We start from the raw sequence: 24,757 nt of genomic DNA on the forward strand, positions 1-24,757 counted from the left end.
ATTTTAGCCTACTTGTTATTAATAAATGTTATTATACATTTTTAATGTTCTGTTTTTTTTTTATTTAGATATTACCAAAAAAAATACACATTTATATTTAGATCTTGCTTATTCAACGCATGTGTTAATATTTGAACGTGGAAGCCTATGTTTGCACAATATGAAAGAGAAGCAGCAAAACTCTACATCCCTTCCAAATAACCAAGATTAAACCCGTTAGATGAGCCAGCTTGTACAATGGAGGGTTGTTTTTGTGTCTGTTAGTAGTTGAACATTATTGAAAGGAGTAAGAACTTGGGGAGGGGTTGGGGAGAAGAGGGGGTGGGGAGACAGTGGGAGCCGAAATCATTTTCCCTCTCTTACTGTGAGAACGCGTACAATCGCATCTCTCCAAGTGAACGCGCGTCGGTGTGGTTCCACAACCCGATTGATTCGGCAGCGACCGCAAGATCACCGAGTTGCATTGTGGCAATGGGACCATAAAAGAAGAAATTCCATCGCATAAGAACAACTACAACAACAAAATACAAGTAAATAAATACAACCAGAGAAGACACCTCACAAAAGAAGTGGACATGGAGAAGCGTAGAGGAGATGCGATATAACAGAGAAAACACATCAAGGATTTACTTCTCGAGTTGAACATTTCTGTGCTTTTCAGGGAGTTTGAGTATTTTTATCCTGTTAGATTTCTTAGTCAATCGCAAGCATGAACCGAAAGGAGATGAGGTTGTGTTCGAGATGCTGGAGCGTGCCGATGCTCTCCGTCCTTCTGCTCGTCTGCTTGACACCGCTGTTTGCACATGGTAAGATTGTTTTTTTAAACATGCATATTAAAAGTGCCGATAGTTAAGACTCGATAGGCTTCAAACACGAGGTGACATGACAAGAACAGCATCATGAAATGAGAATGTCGGTCAGTAGTGCAGCCGCTGCTGGCTTTTGCTGCGCGTAAATCATGACTGCGCGCCGGCAGCTGCTGATGTGCCTGGACCAGCGCCGTGCAAATGTAGGTTAAATGTCGAACTGGGAAATTTGGGGATCCATCCAATATGTGCATCATTAATTAACCCACATCAAAAGGGAAAGACACCGCAGAACGATCTGGAAGCAATTTGCGAACATTTTTTATGTGTGTGCGAACATAAAGAATTGCCCATAATGCGCAAATTTCTCTTTTCCCTTGGCCATATTATACAGTAGTAGTCGTAGTAGTGGTAGTAGTGTAGAGTTACTGCACTGTGATTACTCCACAGAGCAGCTGCTGTCACTATGGCAATGATGGAGGCTCACAAAGGCAGGATTAGAGCGCTAAATAATTTATTCTCGGACATTCACGCTTGTAGTTTGATTTTACGGTCTGAACAAGAACGCATATAATGGTTAAACTGCATAAAGGTTGATTTGAAATATTGTGTCATTCCCCACTCAGCGTTTGAGAATGATGGAGACCAACCCATTGACCAGCGGTGTGTTAAAATTCCGATAGATCACCGAGCATTAGTATCGATCTCATTGACGCGCTTTGTATCTGTACTCTTTCCTCAAATCATATCAAATCTATTCTCTAATTCTGCATTTAGTGCTTTAGGAGGTTCATTGTCCATTTAGTTGGATGCTCATTTTCTGCATTGGTCGCCCAGCAACAGGATAAGGACAACATGGTGTCTTTGTGTTCTTGATAATATGAATATTGATGGTGGTTATGAATTGATGATGCCTCAAACTGCACTAGATCAGCTGAGCACCTTTGTTAAAGCTGATGTGATGGCGGCTGGTGTGGTTTTGGTCTCAGTCAGGTAAAAATGATGTCACCGGTGGCCATGCCCTTTGTTCGCTTCATGCATGTGTCTGCTTTTGATTTTAGTTGTTCGATTCACTTCTTTCATCTCATGTACAGGCATTTTAAGACATCATAAAGCAATGTTTGTGTTCTTTGTTAACTAAATTGGTCATTTGACTAGAGAAAGTGTGCTACTTCCCATTATAGCCCTTTCCAATCCATTAGGTCATTACGGGTGCAATGTAACATGCAGGAAAATTTGATTTGTCCCAGTTTCTGATTTAATAATGTATTCACTGTCACAATGCTCTGATCAGCTTTTGCTGAATTGCATATTTATTGTCAGAAGAGCCCAATGGCCACATTTGCCATCTTCTCTGTGCTGCCGGTCGGTGAAAAAAAAGGTGTTGCCCACCACATCTTACTGATTAGTTCCTCATGTTTCAGCTTTCAGAATCAATCTTGCTTTATTTATTTATTTATTTATTTTTTTTGCAATATGACTGCTCAAATGTCATTGCATTAAAAAATCCTTTGGATTTTTTTTTTTTTTTTTTTACATGATTTTACTTAGATTTTTTACATTTTGACCCATCCATGATTACTGCCAGTTTTATCTCTATGAATATGCCACCTGTTACTGTGGAACGATCCAAAGCAATGGACACTTAAAGTAAGATTCTGATCTTAAAACATTATCAAACTTAGGTAATGATCTGGTGGCACAGTAGGTAGCACTGTCGCCTCACAGAAAGAAGGTCGCTGGTTCAAGCCTCGGCTGGGTAAGTTGGCATTTCTGTGTGGAGTTTGCATGTTCTTGTGTGTTGGGTTTCCTCTGGGTGCTCCGGTTTCCCCCACAAGTCCAAAGACATGTGCTATAGGGGAATTGGCTAAGCTAAATTGTCCATAGTGTATGTGTGTGAATGAGAGTGTGTGGGTGTTTCCCAGTGATGGGTTGCAGCTGGAAGGGCATCCACTGTGTAAAACATATGCTGGATAAGTTGGCGTTTCATTCCGCTGTGGCGACCCCAGATTAATAAAGGGACTAAGCCGAAAAGAAAATGAATGATCTTTGCTGTATGCTCTCTAATATATCTATCATTCTCTACAAATGGAATCCACCATTTAGAATCTAGGCTACTACAGTCTCAAATGAGCAAGGCATGTAGCTTTAATCAAAATTTCAGTGAAATTCGGAGAATTAGCAATGAAACACTGCCGTTTTTGACATATGATGTCTGTACACTCCTAAAAAACGCTCCAAAAGAGCAGCAATTCCACTGAAGAACCAGCTTTGGTTCCCCAAAGAACCTTCCATTGCAGTGGAAATGTTCAATGAGATTCTTCATTGAATGTTAAATGCATTGATGTCGATAACCAACCATTATTTTTAAAAGATATAGTTTAGTATTAAGTCCTATGCTGTACTGTTGATTGTGTGCGTGCGAGTGTGGTGAAATTATGGTTGTTTTGAGAATGCATTCATGATTTATGAAATGGATGGATTTGTGTGGTTTTCTGCTAGCACTGCTGCAGTGCACTCAAAACCATTTTAGTCGAGGTTAATCAGATTTGCATTCATTCACAATTGTTTGCTGCCAAAGAAAGTCATTCCAGTGTGGTTTTAGATTAAGAATCAGGGGGAAAATCGCAATATCGGTGACTGGATTAATTAGTAAGAGAAGTCTCCCCATCATGAAATCCAACACCTTTATTCCTTTCAATTAATTAATGAATTAAATTAAGCAACAAGAAGAGGAGGGAGGGAGTGAATTGTAAATGTGTTTTTTAATGTGGGCTGCTGCCATTTTGTGTTTTAACAGAAACTGCCCTGAAGTTAGCCCACCCCTAATATATTTACCATGTGAATTCACACATGGAATGACAAAAAAAAATCTTAATTGGCTTATTAAAACAGGAAAATGCTAGAAGATATACGATTAAAAACCAAGCAGTTGTGCTGATGCTAAAAAATCAAGCAGCAGTGCCTAAAATAGATATATTTTTGGCAAAAGAATAGTGGAATTTGAATTTGTGTGATGTGGATGTATAGATTTGTAATAGTTTTTTTGCACAGCACATTCGAGCTCCACCATTGCATTCGCTCTGCACAGTGAGGGCAAGCTGGTTCCCATGGCAACACATCCCTCCTCCATCCAACCACCTGTTGAGTAGAGAAATGAAAAGATTTATGCAACGGGCGGCAGGAGAGACGTCCAGTGGCAGCTGTCTGATTATTGCTCAAGGTCAAAAGATCTGACTGTTAATACCTGTATAATTAGTCAAGGTAAAATGTTACAGGGAGGGATGGGATCAAAACTCGCCCACTGTTTCTACAGTGTGACAAAGACGTTTTTATGAAAGCCCAATGAGTGGAGGTATTTTTGAAGTGACAAAAAACTAAATTAAATGTGCTAATATAATAGATCATCTTTCATATTTTATTGTTGAATAATAAAAGTGGAATATTTTGTTATATTTGTAGTGTGTAATCAGGCAACTTTTTTATGGGCATTCAGTGCTTCCCACAGATTTGAAATATACTTGCGGTGGTAGCCAGATTGAAACGCACTATTTACCCACTTCACATAAATAGTTAACTATATGCAACCAACAAAACATAATTGAATGTTTAACAATAATTTTATTTATTATGACACTGTTAAACACTTTCTTTTTAATGGTTTAAGGTAAAAAAAAAAAACACTGTTAAAATAAAAAAGAAATCCACTATTTCTCTTACTTTTATGCCATTCAGGAGCCGCGTGCACCCACTAAAACAGGTAAAATCTGCTTCTCTCTCTCTCTCTCTCTCTCCCTCTCTCTCTCTCTCTCTCTCTCTCTCTCTCACGCTCTCTCTTTAAGTTTAAAGCAAACTTGAATGCCAAAGGATTTTAGACATGTATAAAATATGTAATATATTGAGATCATACAATTAATAAAATAATCAGCAAATGAGAAATAAATGACAGAAAAAGTAATAAAAACAAACAGTATCTCTATTACAAGATTAAAATGTGTAGATTATTTAAATAAGGCAAATACATTGATTAACCATTACTAAAGCTGTATAAATATTTTGCAGCCTGTTTAGACCAGTTCTTTCATTCTGTCCGAGTATATGTGAGGTTTCACCAACTAATTTAGAGAGAAGCACGTGATATGATCGACTACAGCTCATCCTTATCGCTCAGCAGGAGGGCCAAAGGTTCAAGTTCTAATTGAGCCAGTCGGCACTCCCTTTGTGGTCTTTGCATGTTCTCTCCGTGTTCGCGTGAGTTTTCCCTGGGTACTCCGGTTTCCTCCCGCAGTCTAAAAACATGTACATAAACAAATTGTAATAACAGTCACAAGCACTTAATGCATACATACTGAATCAGAACCACCATATTAGCCAAAGTATAAATGGGGGGCTCTTAAGAAATACCTGATCTCCTATCCCTCCTAATGCTCATTGACCAGGCGGGAACCTTGGGTTCATCTATCTCCGAGCTCAGGCTTCTCTCCCGGGACAGCATGCCAAACCTGCTTTCATAGTCAAGCATTATCTAACTCTTGAAAGTAAAGTTTTTCTGAGTCATTTAGATTAGAGTCGTTTAGATGTTTCTCTCGCTCTTACGACTGTACGTGCACAGTCAGCTGCAAAGCCATTCGAAAGTAGGCTTAAATAAAAAGCTAATGCAAAAACGCATAACGACAGCTTTAGAAAGTGAAAGCCAAATCCCGGGCCATTTTAGGAGAAACATTTAACATTAAAATATTGTTTTCCATACGCAGGTGCGCTTCATTCTCAAAATGTACATTTTGTCTAAAGTGATGTATACACACTCTATAGTATACTATGGCCAGGGATACAATCAGCCAGTGCAGTCATCCATCTATAGTAAAAAGCGACATTTTGATTCTGCCGGTTTGTTTTACTTGCAGGAGTTCCATTGGCATTTTCCCGCACGTTAATTCTGACCAATGGAAAAGCAGTTTAGGAAATACGTTCAGTAACATCTGGCCAATGAGTGATATGAAATTTGTCACATGACTAAATTTTTTTTTTTTTTTTAACTGGTTTGGACCAAAGCAATCAGTGAGGTGTGAAAAGGACACTAAAACAGCAGAAAAATACGATGTATCATTTGTTTCCCAGATGTGAAAGCACCCTTAGAAACCCTGGACGAACTACTTCCCTGGGAACTACAGTCCCAAAAAGGTGCGTGGGTCTGCAAAGCATGTGAGATTACCTGTGGGAGTGGTGACAGTTCATGCGCACACAGGACAAAACGGGTAAACGAGAGAAAATTCTCCACTACTTAATCAATCACGGATGTTAGGTAATATTGGGCAGATACAAAAAAAGTGTAAAAGGATGATAATAACAGTAAATAATATGTGTCACTACATATACTTGGGTGGCCGTTAATATACCTGGGCGGCCCGCCCAAGTAAAGTCTATGTATGGGAAGCACTGACATAATCCTCTGTACCTTCAGAATATAGATTAGTTTGGTCTGCCTAAAAGTTGAGTAAGTGGAGATTTAAGACTCTTTACAGGGGAAAAATATACGAGAAAAAGCACTTAAATGTGCATATTCAGTATTTTTTTCTCTATTAGACCAAAACAAATACTTATGAAAAATCCCAAAATATCAAAACTGACAGGTACATGAAGAAAAATTTATTTTTGTCTCACCTAATTTATATTTTATTTAGTTCTTTAGTTCACATGGTGGCTCAGTGATTAGCACTGTCGCCTCACAGCAAGAAGGTCCCTGGTTCGAGTCCCGGCTGGGCCAGTTGGCATTTGTGTGTGGAGTGTGCAAGTTCTCCCTGTGCTGGCGTGGGTTTCCTCCAGGTGCTCCGGTTTCCCCCACAGTCCAAAGACATGTAGTATAGGTGAATTTAATAAACCAAATTGGCCTTAGTGTATGTGTGTGAACAAGTTTTTATGGATGTTTTCCAGTACTGGGTTGCAGCTGGAAGGGCTGTGGCAACCCCAGATGAAATAATGGACTAAGCTGAAGAAAAATGAATGAATGGATACAGTGATTGAAAGACTTCATTGGTGGTTGATCATTAGATAATCAGTATTTTTTGGCATCAGGTACTGGATATGCTTTAAATAATGGATTTGTATTAGTAAGAGGTTAATAGTTTTCCTCATTAAAATGCTAAAGTCCACATTCACAGATCAGCGCTGATGTCTTATTTACAAATTCATTAGCATAGTTTGCTGTTTCAATCTTTCAGGAATACTCTTAATTAAAGCTGGTTTAAAAACCATGTCATATCGGGATGGCAAACAAACTTTTTCAGTTTATGATAATCATGCCCTTAATTAATCATTAGAAATAAATGCGACAACATCCAGTTATAGGATGCCTGCATGTCTTGAGTATGTGTCAGTGAAGGGTATAGATTTTAAGTCAAGCACACTTGATGGTTTCAGTGTTTTTATCGTCTGTGTCTCATTGTCTTGACAGTATGAATGTGTGAGAACCGTCAGCCTTTTTTTGAAAGTCCTTAGTGTCCTGCCAGTGATGATATACAGCCACATTCAAACTGCTACTCGTGTGATATTGCGTTTATACAACAGTTTGATGGCATAATCGTGTATATAAAAAAGAAAATCAAACACAGAGAGTCTCAAAATCCTTTTGTAAAAGGAACTACTTTCGTCCACCATTCATTCATATCTGCAGCTGATGTCAGAACAGCAGAAACCGTTACTACTTCACCAATGTCACTTTAGAGCTAGTATTTGATTTTCTAGTGCAATGTCTAAAGTGATGACCAAACAGGTGATTTTGGTCACAGTTTAAGATTATAAGGCTGAATGGCATGAAATGCCATCAGTCTACAGAGATTTCCCAGTATTTTTTTGTTGCAATCAGGAGATCACAATAATTAACCCCGAAAAAACCAAAACAAAGCAAACACTACCAGATTACTGTTGTGTTTGTGAGAAGGAAAAACGCTAAACACATGCGGGCATTTCTTCTTTCTTTCTGCTTACTGAACTAGTCTGTAGCGAAAACAGGAGACTCATTAAAAAACTCATTAAAAACAGATGGCCATTTCCAGTTATAAAACTTTAAGATGAGTTCCATCTCACACTCAACACACTACAATTACTATGATATAAATACAGCACTACAGCATACAAAAGATAGGGATCTACTTAGAAAGTCACTAACCAGTTTTTTATTGATTTGATCAGCTGTAGTTAAAATTTACGCTGGGTTTTTCCCTCTCCTGTAAGGGCTTATTATGTGGTCCCTGTTGCCATCTTGTGGATGGACAACGTCAATCGTCTTTGGTCTGCTTAATGACAGGCTAATGGTAGCCAACGTGGTGTCTCAGAAATTATAAATATTTAAAATATGCACTATCCTTATAAATAAACTGCATAGTTGCAATCTAAACAACTACATTCTCAACTAAAAAGCCTCAAACGTACATTATGTTGTTAAACTGCAGCAATATTTGTCAATATGTAGAGTGACCTCTGAGGTTGGATGAGTGCTGTTACTGGCAGAATATTGCATGGCTATCAGCCAAACAGACTCAAAACCAGACAGAACTGTTGTATAAAATTGTATATATTACTACCTAAAATTTTTTTTTTTTTTACTAAAATCAATAAATAAAATAATATATTTAATAAAAAAGTTACAAAAATAAATAATAATCAAAAAAAAAAGTCTCTGTGTATATTTATATATCTATTTAAATATCTATCTGTCTGTCTGTCTAGATGACAAATATGTCTAGATTTCCTACAAGCACAACTTTCAATCATCCAATCATTTTTGGACAAATTAATCTGGTTAATTAAATTGTAAAAAAAGAAAGAAAAAGAAATCGCAGTGGACACTAGACCTAGTATCATGTACAAAGATGACAGAAAAACAAATGAACCTTGAATGGTAGTGCAAATTAGCTCATAATCATTTTGTTTTATTGCAAAGAATTGACACTATTAAACTTGCTTATAAATTGGAACTGAAAGTCAACATTTTACACACCTTTAACAGTTGTATATTTCTGCTGTGGTATTGTTTTTAAACATTTCATAATGAATGTAATGTTTAATATTTTCATCTACAGTACATCCATCGCCCTTCACCACCAGTCAGTTTTTGACAGTTCATTCTGCTTGTAAATTGCAAATAAAAGTCAACATCTCCAGCTGACTTTAAAGAAATCTCGATGTTATGCTAGCCCTCTTACGGTGATGGAAGATGACAGAAAGCTCTTAAATGAAGCTGTTGGGTTCATGGCTTCTGCGTTGTATACCTCCCACAGTTCTTACTCCGGCAGTCTGCCATCAGAAAGCCATCTGAGCTTCAGACTCTTCGCTGTCCTCCCTTCACTGTCTGCAAAACTGCACAAACAAAGAGCCTGGCGTCTCACCAAAGTCATGCAACTGAGACCCCTGGCCACCACATAACCAGCGCCAAACCCCAAATTACCTCCTCCCCTCTGCACTGCATTGGGGTGCATGAGAGAAAATGGGTAACTGGGTATTATGTAACAAGATTTGACCATCTGAGAGAAAAAGGGGGGAAACACAAGGACCCTTTTGTGTCCTTTTTTTGCCTGGGGCCCCCAATTCCTCGCTTCTGTAGTGCGTCCCGTCTGGGAGACGCATTAAATAGTATGGCAGGAGATCTTTGATGATGCCGTGGCTGTAAGATCTGACCTAAATCTGGCTATTTAACCCACACAATCTGCAAAACCAGCGTTCCAGCTGGTGTCGAATGCTTTTACAGAGTGAATACTCTCGACTGACTGACCGACTTGGCATATATTCTGCTTAACGAAAGGAGATACATGAAAATCCTGGACTTAATTAGGTTACCGGCAAGTATCCATGACACACGTTTGCTAATGGTTGAAGACACTGTGCATTAACTGTTTGCGCTTATCAGATACAGAGCACCACACACACACAGCACAGTTTGGTTTTCTATCATGGTTAAATAACGGGATGCTCTATGCATGAGTCACTGTTTTACAATTCAACAGATAGACTAAACTGCAAATATGATTATGCTACTCAAATGAGAGGTTTATTACTTAGCATTGGGTTTGCTAATTGTGCAGAACACTTTCTGTGTATGGAAAGATCATGCATTTTAATTACGCATCTGGTTTGTATCAAGGCAGATTGATGATGCCATCTTGTATTGGTCATCACATGCACGTTTTCTTAAATTGCATCACAATACTTAACAAAAAGCATTAATTTGTTAACATTCTCAAGCACTCAGAAAGCATTTATAGAAATTGAATCATTTTACATTAATGTGTATTAATTTAAACAAAGGTTAATAAACTCATTGTTAGTTTTTTTTAATAGTTATTTAATGTGTAAACTAATGACAGACAAGAATTTATATACTCTTTTCACATTTTCGGGTTTCTCAATAGCAGAAGTTGTCATAGTTGGGAAAACTTACAACAAATAATTTTTTACAATCTTATTTGCTATATAATAACTCCATGATGATATTTTAAAGATGTTCAGAAAAAGGAAAAAAAAATGTGTAAGACTGACGACTGAGAGAATAACAAGAGAATAACATTCAATTCAATTCAATTCAATTCAATTCAATTCACCTTTATTTGTATAGCGCTTATACAATGTAGATTGTGTCAAAGCAGCTTCACATAAAAGGTCATAGTAAATTGGAACAGTGTAGTTCAAACATCAAATTTACTGTCCCGTTCCATAGATGCCGCATTAGAAATGCCTTGCACAAGTGGTCATTCGTTTTTTATAATTTGAAACAAAGATATAATGCATACATAAATACATTAAAATGTTTATAAATGTTTTTAAAAAAATAGGATTTAGGATGCTGATGACCATTAAACGCATCATAACAGGCTTGTGAAAAGGGTCCTTTGTAAAGTGGTACAGAGTGTCTGTAGGTAATTTTGTACACACAAATCAGTTGCATTTGACAGAAGTAAGTTTAACAAAGGGGGAGTTCTCGAGACCAACCTGAAAATGAATATTTTTTGCCATTTCTCTGTGAATATGGGTAATATATATTGGTGCATTTGAACAAAACAGATTTATTAAACAGATATATTTATTAAAATAATATTTTAGTTACAGAACATTAGAAAATACAAAGAAAATACAATTAAATTCATGCAAAATATAAAAAAAATGACAAACATTTTTCAACAAAATTGTATATATTTTGTGTTTCTCTTGATTGTTGCTATTTTTGGAAATTTTATTTAATATTTTCCCCTAACATATCAATTTTGCCAACTAATATTTGAACCATTATTGTAAGTTATTTTGTTAGATCAGCTCCAGATCTGGCTTCAGTACTGACTAATCTAATGTATATGCACGGATATAATATTGTAAAGCATCCTATAGAAAGTATCACTTTAAATGAGAGATTTGTGGGGCTGTACTCATATATGCTGAGCACTGTATATAGGCAAAGCTTGAATATATCTTCTTCTTTATTTTATTTTGTGGTGTTTATTCCTCAGTACTGATCTGACATCTGTGTTTGAAAGGCATGCACAAAATGCAGCGTCTAATGTTACCACAAAGAAGCTGTATCAGATTCATCTCTGTCAGATATGTCACATAAATACTACATTAGTGATTCACACTCACTAATAAAATCCAGACCAAGCTCGTCTGGCCATTTTTGGGAACCTCTTTCAGGAGGAGCATCTTTGTGCCAAAGATTTTTGTCTTCACTGTCACATGTTAGATCTCAGACTATACACAGAGTCTTACATTTCTTCATTAATCATAGTTGAAAATTAAAAAAAGGGACAAAAAAGCTTTAATGGCTCAAAAGATACAATACAAAATAGTGTATTATTTGGAGAAAACATGGCTTGAGAAACAGAGAATGAATTTGCTTCTGTGCAACAGGAAAGCAGGATCACAGTCCACTTTTTTAAAGCACACTGTTGGCTAAGCCCAAATCCTTGTTCAGTAAATGGGCTTTGTTATTCCAGAAATACACATGGCTTCCTGTGTAATGGAAGCCACATCACATATTTTTGAGTTCTGAGCAATGTTCAGATGCCTTATTCTTCGTGTGGTTAAATCTCATGTTTGGATTCATGAAAAGGAACACATTGATAATGAATGAATGTAAAATCGTCTTGAGGTCTATGGGACTTTGGCCAGACTTTTTTGTAAAAGTTCAAACATTCATCACTAAAACAATACCTAATACATACTGTGTATTTGAAGTTTGCTTTGTTTTTCTACTTGTTTTTAACTATAGCTTAAATGTAAAAGTAAAACTGATATTATATCTTATATTGGGTAGAATTTAACGAAGGATATTAAGATATATTGACAGAAAAATTGGACAATAATACTAATAAATAAAATAATAAGCCCAGTTTACACCTGGCATTAAAGGAAAACTCCACTTATTTTGGAAATAGGCTAATTGTTTATTTCCACTAGAGTGAAACAGTTGAGTTTTACCGTTTTTGAATCCATTCAGCTGATCTCCGGGTCTGCCAAGAACAATTTTAGCTTAGCTTAGCATAGATCATTGAATCGGATTAGACCATTAGCATCTTGCTTAAAAAACGTTTTGATCATAGATGAAAGTTTAAAAGTTGCGAAATGGCTAGGAACTATACACCTGGCTTCCTGTGTAATGGAAGCCACATCACAAATTTTTGAGCTCAGAGCAATGTTCAAATCCCATATTCTTCCTGTAGTTAAATCTCATGTTTTGGATTCATGAAAAGGAACACATTGATTATGAGTGAAATTAAATCATCTTTAGGTCTATGGGGCTTTGGCCAAACTTTTTTTCTCAAACACTAACAAGGAAAGCCATGTTTTTTAGCCGATCATTGCTTAAGTATATTGAGTCTTCATTTGTGTGTTTCTGGTCTTATTGAAGGATTAATTTGTTAAATGTTTTGGTAAACATTCAAACATTCATCACTGAAACAATACCTAATACATACTGTATATTTGAAGTTTACTTTATTTTTCACTTGTTTTTAACTATAGCCTAAATTATATCTTGGATTGGGTGAAATTTAATATATTAAGATATATTGACAGAAAAATTCGACAATAATACTAATAAATAAAATAATAGGCCGATTTTACAACCGGCATTAAAGAAACCCTCCACTCATTTTGCAAATAGACTCGTTTTTCATCTCCCCTAGAGTGAAACAGTCGAGTTTTACCATTTTTTAATCCATTCAGCCGATCTCCGGGTCTGCGAGAGCAATTTTAGCTTAGCTTAGCATAGATCATTGAATCAGATTAGATAATTAGCATCTTGCTTAACAAAAAAAAAAAAGTTTTGATCATTTTCCAATTTAAAGCTCGATTCTTCTGTGGTTACATTGTCTACTAAGATGAAAAATGAAAAGTTGCAATATGGCTAGGAACTATACACCTGTATCATTGCACCTGTTGCAGCCATGGCATGACAGCAAAGTTTCTTCTTCCAGAAGCTGTCAAAAAGCATCATTGTGTAAATGTTTATGTGGTTGAATGCATCCAAGCATTACTGACCTAACGCTTAAAAATGCCTGAAAAACAAAAGCTGTTGCTCTCTGTATTGTTTGTCTTTTGCATTCAAATGTAAATCATGTGAAGTCATTTCACAATATTAGATAAAAGAAAGTCCATAAATATACACTTTCCCAAAGACCTTTCCCTTTAGGAAAGTGGTGGAAAGTGGACAAGAGCTGGATTAAAACACCAGTTGTAAACATAAATGTGTTTTCCTTGTCTATTTTTGACTTGATCATCCACAATGTATCTTAATATCAGATGTAAACAGGGCTATACGTTTACAAATATTTCTTATATTGTAATTTCTATTAAAATTATTATTTTACTGTCACGAATTGCTGATATTTATTCCACCACATATGTCACATAGTTGACATTTTTCACAATCCAGTCCTGTCAATGGAAACAAATCTAATCCCCCATTGATTATTCTGTTCACAGAACAGGTGCAAAACCCAGTCTTAGTTTTAATGAAATTACGGTGTTGCTGGATTAGACCTGATAAGACAGAAGATAACAAAAGAATTTACAGGCTTTTCTGATGGTCAGAGATGCCGTTTGTCTTTTCAGCTAATCGTTGCTCCATTGGGAGCCCCTATGTTCTAAGTCTCGATCCCTAATCCGTAATCCTGCCTTAGAGAACCATGTACATTGGTCAAATAATGGCACCTAATCTGAAGGTTTGCTAAAAAAGCTCTTTAAGGATATTAGAAGACCGACCACTGAGAAGAAAATAAGTAAGGGGTTAAACACAATGAATTCTTTTCACAAGAGAGTGATGATGCGTTTTATGGTCATCAGGATCTCAAATATTTTAAAAAACATATGTACATTTATAAATCTATACTTTTATTTTATCATCTTTACATGAAATAGATGTGTTTCTAATAGTGTTGTCACGACACTGGAATTCGATACCAATCGGTACTAAAATTTTAAAAAGTCCATTTCCTGCTAACATTTGAGCACTGTTGGGCACATTCTTAAACACTCAACTGAAAAGATTGGCCGTGAAGGTCATCGGTTCACCGAACTCACCGCTGTTTACTGCGTGTAATCACAGATACAGGGACTCTGGAGCGTTTTAAAGCCACGATTCATCAGCGGATCGCTCGTTTGTCAACTAATAGACAAACCAGCTGATCGACTTGACTTTGAAATGCTCTGATCATGCATGCTCCGATCATGAAATGCTTTATCTGTGGTTACACTCAGTCATCAGCGGTGAGTTTGATAAACTGATGACCTTCACGGCCAATCACAGTCATTTCTGTTGAGCATGTGAACACAATGGCAAATCAGCGCCGTTTAAGAACATGCTCAATGTAATGCTTCTCTTCCCGATGACACACATCACTCAGGGGTACACAGAGAACTGCGGTATGCGTTGTTTATTCTGTAACAGAAGTGTTATAAAGTCATCTTAATAAAACATTATTTATATATAATAGTTCAACAAACAGAAATATATCTTCTGGCTACAGTATGTGTTTAAACATGCATCTTAAAAAAACAAAATAAAAAATAAGAATTCACCCCTGCTCTTTTTAATGTCATCATTCCAGCTACACATATGATGAGCAAATTAAACCACACAAAGTTGGTCACGCACGGCAATCATTCGATACATTTTATGCCAGACGTTACTTAATGTTCATATTAGGGTTGTATGTGATATTAACATGTTACAATATAGAATTTAGCACATTTCGTTGGAGCACACTTTACCTACCACCTCTCAACAGTCAGCAACCATCTCTGCTGGAGGAGGGGCTTTATAGGTTAAAGGTGAAAAAACAAATTACACACTGTTGCCACAAAGGTCTCCCAGCAACCATAAAATAAACAAAAAAAAAAAATTTTTGGTGAAAGACAATTAAGCATTCTTTTAACACTGTTACATCAACAGCGCTTAAATGTTCAGGGGACGTTTTGAAAATCTCAGTACCAATTGGTATCAAGTTATTAATCAAACTACCCATCCATCCATCCATCCATCCATCTATTAATCAAACTACCCATCCATCATCCATAAAACTCTATCTATCTATCTATCTATCTATCTATCTATCTATCTATCTATCTATCTATCTATCTATCTATCTATCTATCCATCTATCCATCTATCCATCTATCCATCTATCTATCTATCTATCTATCTATCTATCTATCTATCTATCTATCTATCTATCTATCTATCTATCTATTCATCCATCCATCCATCCATCCAGTATTGTGACAGCCCTAGTTTCTAATGCAGTGTCGGTGCGCGGGACAGTAAACTTATATTGTTTTCTTATATTGTTCTCTGTGATGTTTTTCTCTCTCATGGCTGCCGTTACCCATTTTGCACAAATATTTTTCTTTTTTAAAAGTCGAAAATTCTATTTAATTTATCTTAATTTCTATAGCGCTTTTACAGTGTCAGGTCAGCTTACTATAAAAGTTCTAGTAAATTGAAACTGTGTCAGTTCAGTTTTCAGAGTTGAAGCTCAGTTTAGTTCAGTTCAGTGTGGTTAATTTTCACTGCGGAAAGTCCAAACACTGAAGAGCAAATCCATTGATGCGCAACTCCGCAAGTCCCAAACCAAGCAAGCCAGGGGTGAGGAACAATACTTTACCAATTGTCGAAAATGAAGGAAAAACCTTGAGAGAAACCAGACTCAGTTCGGCACGACTATTTCTCCTCTGGCCAAACTTCTTGTGCAGAACTGCAGTCTAGGCACCGGAGGAAAACACTGTTGTGGAGTTATGCTTTTGTTATTTGAGCAAATTAGAATGCGGTTTAGTGGTACTTTCATATGAACTGCTCTCTAAGTTTACCTAACTATGATGACTTCCACTGGCTGGGAAACTCGGAAATAGGTCCCTTGGCTGTTTGGATGAATAGAAATGTTTTCATTAACTATGTTTCCATCCAAAAATGTTAATTAAATTTATGCGCAAAACTGTAATATTGCATAAAAGATGTGCGAATAAAGCAGCGTTTCCATCCAACCAGTCGAAGAGAACAAAATCGTCACTTCCTGGTTAACTGGTGCCAAATATCAACAGTAAAACCGGAATTTGCTGCGCTAGGAGAAGCTGCGCAAATCTTTTTTTGTTTACAGTTCGTCTCAGTCACTTAGGTGAACTTCTCGCAACACTATTTACATTTGAACAACAGTTAATGCATTTCTCAAAACAATTAGTCATTTGTGCACATCATAGTAGCAGTTTCTCATTCCTTCCAACAAATTGCAAATGCTTTTGGACATGCATCAAATGCTTTCAAACAACTCTCTGCTGTTTCATAAATGCTGAACAGTCATTCCATATAAAACTAATAGTCCTCATTTCATTGCTTGTCATTACATTCAAAAATGTTGAACTAGTTGTCAAAATCTGTTGAGCTAATTTTATACAAATTTAAACCTTTTTTTCCTGAAAATGTCTTCTAAATTGAACAATTTCATAAATGATTTACAGACCTGTGTATGTTAGATTCAGTTCCAGTACGTACTGCAATATTGTTTACAGGTGTGCACAGCTCTACCCAATGGGAGTTTACGTTGGTTGTAAATAAGGGTGTATTTATTCTTTTGCGCAATGCTGTGAATAAATTAGAATTGTAAAGAGCAAATGCAGTAAAAATGTGAAACATACATATTCAGTGTCTTGTACTCAGATACCTCACTAAATACAGTGATGTCTAACTTTACTGTAGTTTTCCAATGGCTGTGCAAATAATATATACTGCTGTCTTGAGCATTTTCAGGAATCTGACTTTTTTGCATTGGAAAACATTTACAGTGTAAACTTTCATAATGAAAACATGACAAAGCCATTTGACTATCTTGTTCATAAACAATGGTGTCAGTATTTTTCATCTTGAAGACACTGACACTTTCATTGACATGAATACATGCTTTTGAGGAAGTGACACGCTTTTGCAGGTTATCAACTTGGTTTTGCAGTATGACTAATTGTTTTGAGAAATGCATTAACTGTTGTGCAAATGTAAATAGTGTTGTGAGAAATGCACCAAAGCCACTGAGAAAAACTGTAATAACAACTTGCACCTCAGAAGACAATGCGGACACACAATGAATGTGTGGTGGCGTTTGAAGCCATGAAATGCTTTTCAAAATGTATACGCATTTTGGCGTTTCCATCAACCGATTTTTTTTTTTATGCGCACATCCAAAATGCGCATAAAAATAGGTGGATGGAAACCTAGCTATTGATCTGTTTGTTGAGTTTGCCTAACTGTAGTCTGTTCCCTTCAACAGGTAACTCTGTGGTGGCAAATGAAACTGAGGCTGATAGTGCTGTTAACGTGACCTCCTTGTCTACCGAAGGCGAAGAGGAGAAAATAGAGGATGTGTCACAGTTCACCAGTTTGTCCAGCTCCTCGGACCTGACCCACACCGGACGAAAGCTCAGAGATGAAGACGTCGGCAGCGGCATGCTTGAAGAGGTCATCACTTCAACTCCAGGAACGCCAACTCCCAGTGAGTCTGCCACAACCACTTTGGCAAGTCCAGAGATCAGCCTCAACTCTGCCGAAAATGACCACTTGATTCCCTTTATGGAAGAAGAGGAACAGAATGTGGAGGAGAATGTTAAGGAAGTAGTGCCGACGCAACCGCCCTGGCAGGATGCTAAAGGCGACATGGAGACCACTGTGTTTGACCTCGACCATGAGACGTCTCCAGCGACCCCATCTCCAACCCATCCACCTTCCACACCCGACGTCACTGTAGATTTCTTTGACAGTGATTCTCACCGCAAGAACCTAGACCCACCGTCCCAGTCACCGCACGAGCTTCAGGGCCGAGACTCCACCTCCTGGGCCATGCCTGATAACTACGACTACATGACTCCCTACGACGATAGTGTGTCTCCCACTACTGAAGATTACCCCAGCAGCACTACTAGTGAATTTGAAACTTATGATGACGAGATCTCCACTACCCCTCCTCCAAAACGTGACCCTCCTCGATTGCCTTCCAAGCCTAGCTTCACGTTCCCCAAAGGAGCCACTGGGGAAGAAGACCGCCGCGCTCCCCCCGGCGCGGTGGACACGGTTAATGGTTCTGACTGTCGACTGGGTTTTGTTCGCATCAACGGGACCTGCAAGTCCCGGTGTGACCAGCAGCCCAACTACTGCTTCAATGGGGGCCAGTGCTACGTTATGGAAGGAACTCAAATGTTCTGCAGGTAAGCGTTTAGAGAATACAGATTATTCAGTAAAGCAGTGATCACTACTAAAGAGACATTTTACTCAAAACTCAATATTCGGCCATCATTTACTAATCCTTCACTTGTTCCAACCCTTTATGAGTGTCTTTCTTCTGTTGAACACACGAAAAAAAAAGAGATTTATGGCCCTTTTCCACTGAGTGGTACGGTTCAGTATGCTTATATGGCCATTTCCACATGTCTAAAGGTACATAAAAGCGAACAGAACCGTACAAATTTTTGGGTACCCTATCGAAAGAGTACTTAGCACAACAAAAGGGTACCAAAATGCAGAGTAGGACACGCAGCTGAACACTTTTGGTTTATAGAAATATGTTACCAGCTCGTGGTCACAGTTCTTGAATCTGGGCTATTCTGACATCTGAAACTTTCAAAACAGCTTATCAGCTGCACAGCATTTACATGATTGTGTGCCATTCAGAAATTAATTGAGGATCCAGATTAGGACTGAAATTAAAATTAATTTAAGAAATTGTCATTAATTAAACACAAGTTTATTTATTACAAAATTAGAATTTTGGCTTGACAATTGTTTTTTTAAGAACATTAAAAAGGCCTCAAGTATTTGCAGAGAGAATTATTGATGGATAGATTGTTGGATGGATGAAATGTATAGATGAATGGATGGAGAGTTTTCTGGGTGATAGTTGGATTGATGCGTACATGGATAATTGAATATGTATGCATGGATGGATGGATGGAGAGTTTTATGGATGATATTTGGATGATAGTTGGATTGACACAAATGGATGGATGATATTAGATAGTTGGAGAGTTTTATGGATGATATTTGGATGATAGTTGGATTGACACAAATGGATGGATGATATTAGATAGATGGAGACGATGGATGGGTAGTTGATAAATGGATGGATTGAGAGTTTTTTGGATCGACGGATAGTTGAGTTGATTCATACATAGATGGATGAATATAGATGGAAGGATGAATAGTTTTATGTATGATAGATAGATGGATAGTGGAATTGATTACTAGATGGATGAAGAGTTTTCTGGATGATAGATGGATAGTTGGATTGATTCATACATGGATGGATGAATATAGACCGAAGGATGAAGAGTTTTATGGATAACAGATGGATGGATAGTTGGATTGACACAGATGGATGGATGAATAGATAGATAGATAGATAGATAGATAGATAGATAGATAGATAGATAGATAGATAGATAGATAGATAGATAGATAGATAGATAGATAGATAGATAGATAGATAGATAGATAGATAGATAGATAGATAGATAGATAGAGTTTTATGGATGATGGATGGGTAGTTTGATTAATAAGTAAATGAATGAATGAATATGGATGGATGGATGGATGGATGGGTAGTTTGATTAATAAGTAAAAGAATAAATGAATATAGATGATGGATGGATGGATGGATGGATTGAGAGTTTTTTGGAGATAGATGGATGAATAGTTGGATTGATAAGTAAATGGATGGGTGAATATAAATGGATGGGTGAATATAACAGACAGACAGACAGACAGACAGACAGACTCTTTTTGGAAATAAAAAAAACTTGCCCAGAATTGGGATGAAACAGAGGGAACCTCTGGAGAAGATCAGCTATCCCTCATGGCACATCTGGACTTGCACAAGGACAGGCAGAGAACTGCGTAGGAGAAAGTACCACATGTTTTCTCAGATTCTTTATGAGCAAAGTTTATTAGGAAACTTCCCTCTCACTGCCAGATTATTTTGTGCGTAACTGTTTTTGCCCAAACATGTGACCCACATGCACACAAGTTTATGTTATGAAAGCTGGTTTGTTTTCACGTGTCTTGCATTACGTCTAATGCAATCCTCTCTTTTTTACTAGCAAAATATTATTAAGAAGTTCAATTTGGAAGAATGACAATAACACCAGATTCACTATCACTGCAAATGAAATGACCATGAAAGTTAATGCAGGGCCTGCTGTAACTGCTGTTATAAAGAGGTCATCGTAAGGATTATATTTAAGCTGAAAATTCAGCTTGTTCAAATGTAGATTAGGTAAAAAAAAGGAGTGGGGGAGGGCTGAGAGCTGACCTTTGCTTCCTAAAAAGCATCTATCAGATTTTTATTGTAATAAAAATCACACATTGATGGTATTTTTGGTAGAGTAAACCTAGATTAACCTCTCATAGTTTCAGGTGCTCTCAGTACTGCGCAAATTTGAAATGTGTAATTCTTCCTGACACATTAAGATCGTAATTCATGTCATGATTAAGATCTGCAACCATCCCCTTCCAGCCTGTGTCTTCTACATGGTCATAAATCTCTAGCCCTCTTTTTAGATTTGTGCAATGACCCTGACTGTAACCTCAGCCTTTATGTCAGTATAGAGGTCATGGTCAGCAGTTTAATCTCAGATTTACTCACATTCGTTCTGATATCTGCAATAACGTTTTATTGCTGGCTCTCAGAGCTTGCGCATTAGCTCTTGAGATTTCTCAGGTATGCTTTATATAAAGATTTTATCTCTGTAATATGTTTGGAAAGGCAGCATTTTCAGTGTAACATTTGAGTTTGCATGCTCACTTTTCCTGAGTGCACATACAGCATTGGGGAAGGTGCTATGTTAAGAAAAAAAATCTAAGATAATATAAGAATAAATATATAATGTGGAGCGCTCATATTGTTATATAATCTTAGAAATATTTTGCTGTGTGTGCAGACTCTCAATCTTAATTTTTTCTAATTAAATGACATGCTTGATAATGTCAGTTCACACATTAAAACAATTATGAAATTACTAAATATAATAAAGAAATAGCAGTATAACTCGCATACCAACAACGTGGGTCTGGTTTAATCCAATTAGATATTACATACCTAAAAAATAGGCTTAATGTTTATTTTTTTACAGCATTATACAGTAAATTTGTAGTTTTATCTTACAGTATCAGATGTTTTTTCTCAGACAGTGAGGGCCCTATGATACCCCCAGCGCAATAAAGCACAAGACGTGTTTGACCCGATGTGTTGCCAGACCAGCGTAACCCTAATTTTCCCACTTTGTGCCACGTTGTTTAAATAGCAAGTCCATTTGCGTCACTTTGTGGACTCATGGGTGTGCAGGTCTAGAATAGAGGTGAGTTAAGGTGCGTTGTTGGCGCGTTGCTATTTTGAGGAACTAAAATAGACTGCGCAATTGACCAGCAGAGCACCTGTTGTGCGCCTTAAACATGTACACATTGCTTAATACATGCAGGATGTACAGCAATACAGAAATATCTTTACAAATAAAAAAATTATTATAAGATTAAAATATTACAAAAAGATTTATTCAAGACAACTTGCATTTGTATAATGTTGTTATTATTATTAGCAGTATTGTTTATTATGTGCATATTTATATTTGTTTTATTTATTATTATTATTTATTATACATATTAAGTTTAGATTTGTCCACCTGTCGTGTTTTGGACCATATGGGGCATAGATATAACTCAGTTTTTTGATCACACTTTGTTTTTATATTTTATTTATTCGTTTGCTGGAAATTAAAACTGAATTTAGGAGTAGTTTTGAAACAAATCTTTTGAAACAAATGAAATTAAATATGTAGGCTAATGGATGTGTTCCATGGAGTGCGTTATCCACAAAAGGAGAAAAGTAAAGAGTAAAAGTAAAGTAAAGAGAAAGTAAAGAGGCTGAATGGAGGAGGCTCGTTCTTTATCCTCGTGCAGATGGTCTGTTTAACTCTTATCTTGCTACTGAAGCATTCAATTTTTCCACTTACAAAGTCCACCATGTAAATGGCAAATGCATCATGGTGCAACACAACTGACTCTTAGAGGGAATGAGAGATGAGACTCTGATTGGTTTAATGCACGTTATGCTCAAAACACACCCATAACTCATTAACAAAATAAGCACAACCCTGTTAGACCATGCGCCGAGGCGCAAAGCATATTTTTCCATCCGTAAAATAGTAAAAGTGGGTTTGGACACGCCCTTGATGTTTTTGCGCCATACGCTTTAGACTTTGCACCTAGAATGTTAAAATAGAGCCTTGAATGATAGATTTACTGTACATTGCAGTAAGTTTACATGCACTGTGGAATAAATACATAAATATGTATACAGTGCTCAGCATATATGAGTACACCCCTCACAAATCTCTCATTTAAATGAATATTTTCTAAAGAAACCTTTACATGCACATACATTAGTCAGTACTGAAGCTAAATCTGTAATAATCTAACAAAATAACTTATGATAACAATTCAAAATGAGTACACCCAAATTTATGTTATGGAAAAATATAAAATAAAAAATGTAAAAAGAGCAAAATTCAAGAGAAACAAAAAAGTAAAAAGTGAAATTTACGTAGTTTTCAATATTTTCAATATTTCACAGGTATTTAAATGTATTATCTTTCTATTTCTAAAGACGTTTGGTGACTAAAATATTACTTTAATAAATATATCTGTTTAATAAATTTATTTTGTTCAAATGCACCAAAATATAAACGAATATTCACTGAGAAACGGATTAAAATATTCATTTTCAAAACTCATTTATGTTGAGCACCGTATATAAGTATCTAGCACACGTAAAAATGAATAGAATTAATAATTTAATAATTGTTTGGAAACATTGACATCTCTATTTTTTGATGACTTTGGTGTAAATGTCTTGATTTAATGAGTTAATGTGTGCTTTGTGAAAGGATTATTAGATTACAGGTTTTTTTTTTATCAGATCTCCTTTCTCTTTAAATTCATCTTTATTTCTATAGCACTTTTACAATGTAGATTGTGTCAAAGCAGCTTCACAGAAGTTCTAGTAAATTGAAACAGTGTCAGTTCAATTTTCAGTGTTGAAGTTCAGTTCAGTGTGGTTTAATATTCACTGGGTAATCTTTTATTTCACATCTCAAACCAGAGATCTCATTTCTCACAACACAAGTTGTGTTTTTGCCAGCTCTTCTAGATTAAATATCCTTTTGTCTCCTCTAAAATAATACCATACAAATGAGCAATCCATGCTCATAGTAAATGATTTAGCTGAACTTACTCCCAGATACTCCCTTTGCCCACTCATCATAATTACCAGTGTAATGTATTGCATAAGAGCATCTGCTAAATGCCATCAAGTGTGATTTTTTTTATTTATTTTTTTCCTGGTGTTTTTGAGCTTCTCTCCTGAGTTCCTCATCATGCATCTTGTACTTGCATTACACATAGACTTTTGCCCTACCAGTAACCCCCATTTGGGACCCATGGCTTCGCAAAACAGGCCGAGTCAAAGTGGGTCAGTGGAGCTGTGAGTAGTTGTGTCCCATGATGGCTTTGTTTATGTGAGGCTCATCTGAACACTGATTTATTAAATTCTGCAATCTTATTAGAGGATGAAGTTTAAAGGATCTTTGCTGCAAATACAGTACACCATTTTTAGACATGTTTAAGGGCTTTCTGTAAGTCTGTTTGGATGTTTGACAGCGGTGCTTTCATTCTGATTATAGTCACTAGGGCTGCCAAATATATTGTATTGATTGCCACTTTACTAGGTACAACTGCTTGTTAAAGCAAATTTCAAATCAGCCAATCACATGGCAGCAACTCAATGCATTTAGGCATGTAGACATGGTCAAGACGATCTGCTGTAGTTCAAACCGAGCACCAGAATGGGGAAGAAAGGTGATTTAAGCCACAATGGTTTATGCTGGTGGCGATGTAATAGTGTGGGGGATATTTTCTTGGCTCACTTTGGGTCCATTAGTACCAATTTAGCATCGTGTCAACGCCTCAGCCTACCTGAGTATTGTTGCTGACCATGTCTATCACCTTATGACCACAGTGTACCCATCTTCTACTTCCAGCAGGATAACACGCTATATAATAAAGCTCAAATTACCTCAGACTGGTTTCTTGAACATGACATTCAGTTTACTGTACTCAAATGGACTCCACAGTCACCATATCTCAATCCAATAAAGCACCTTTGGGATGTGGTGGAACGGGAGATTCGCATCCCGGATGTGCAGCTGACAAATCTGCAGCAACTGCGTGATGCTATCATGTCAATATGGAACAAAATCTCTGAGGAATATTTCCAGTAACTTGTTGAATCTATGCCACAAAGGATCAAGGCAGTTCTGAAGGCAAAAAAAACAAAACTTTTTTGTCTTGTTTCTAGTCCAAATATCAACATTTCAAAGTGAAA

At 36.7% G+C, this 24,757-nt stretch overlaps 1 protein-coding gene across 7 annotated transcripts in view; it reads left to right on the top strand.

Annotated features, from left to right (window-relative positions):
* The first annotated feature begins 362 nt into the window (after window positions 1–362).
* cspg5a (chondroitin sulfate proteoglycan 5a) overlaps window positions 363–24,757 on the top strand; it is a 67,268-nt gene continuing 42,873 nt past the window's right edge. For all 7 annotated transcript variants that reach the window (XM_056475018.1, XM_056475021.1, XM_056475023.1 and 4 more), the window contains exons 1-2: window positions 363–806; window positions 17,603–18,533. In XM_056475018.1, coding sequence (XP_056330993.1) covers window positions 710–806; window positions 17,603–18,533 — 1,028 coding nt within the window. In that variant the 5' untranslated portion in view covers window positions 363–709. The remainder of the gene's footprint in view (window positions 807–17,602; window positions 18,534–24,757) is intronic.

The sequence above is a fragment of the Danio aesculapii genome, chromosome 16, assembly GCF_903798145.1.
Source record: "Danio aesculapii chromosome 16, fDanAes4.1, whole genome shotgun sequence".
Lineage (NCBI taxonomy): Eukaryota > Metazoa > Chordata > Actinopteri > Cypriniformes > Danionidae > Danio > Danio aesculapii.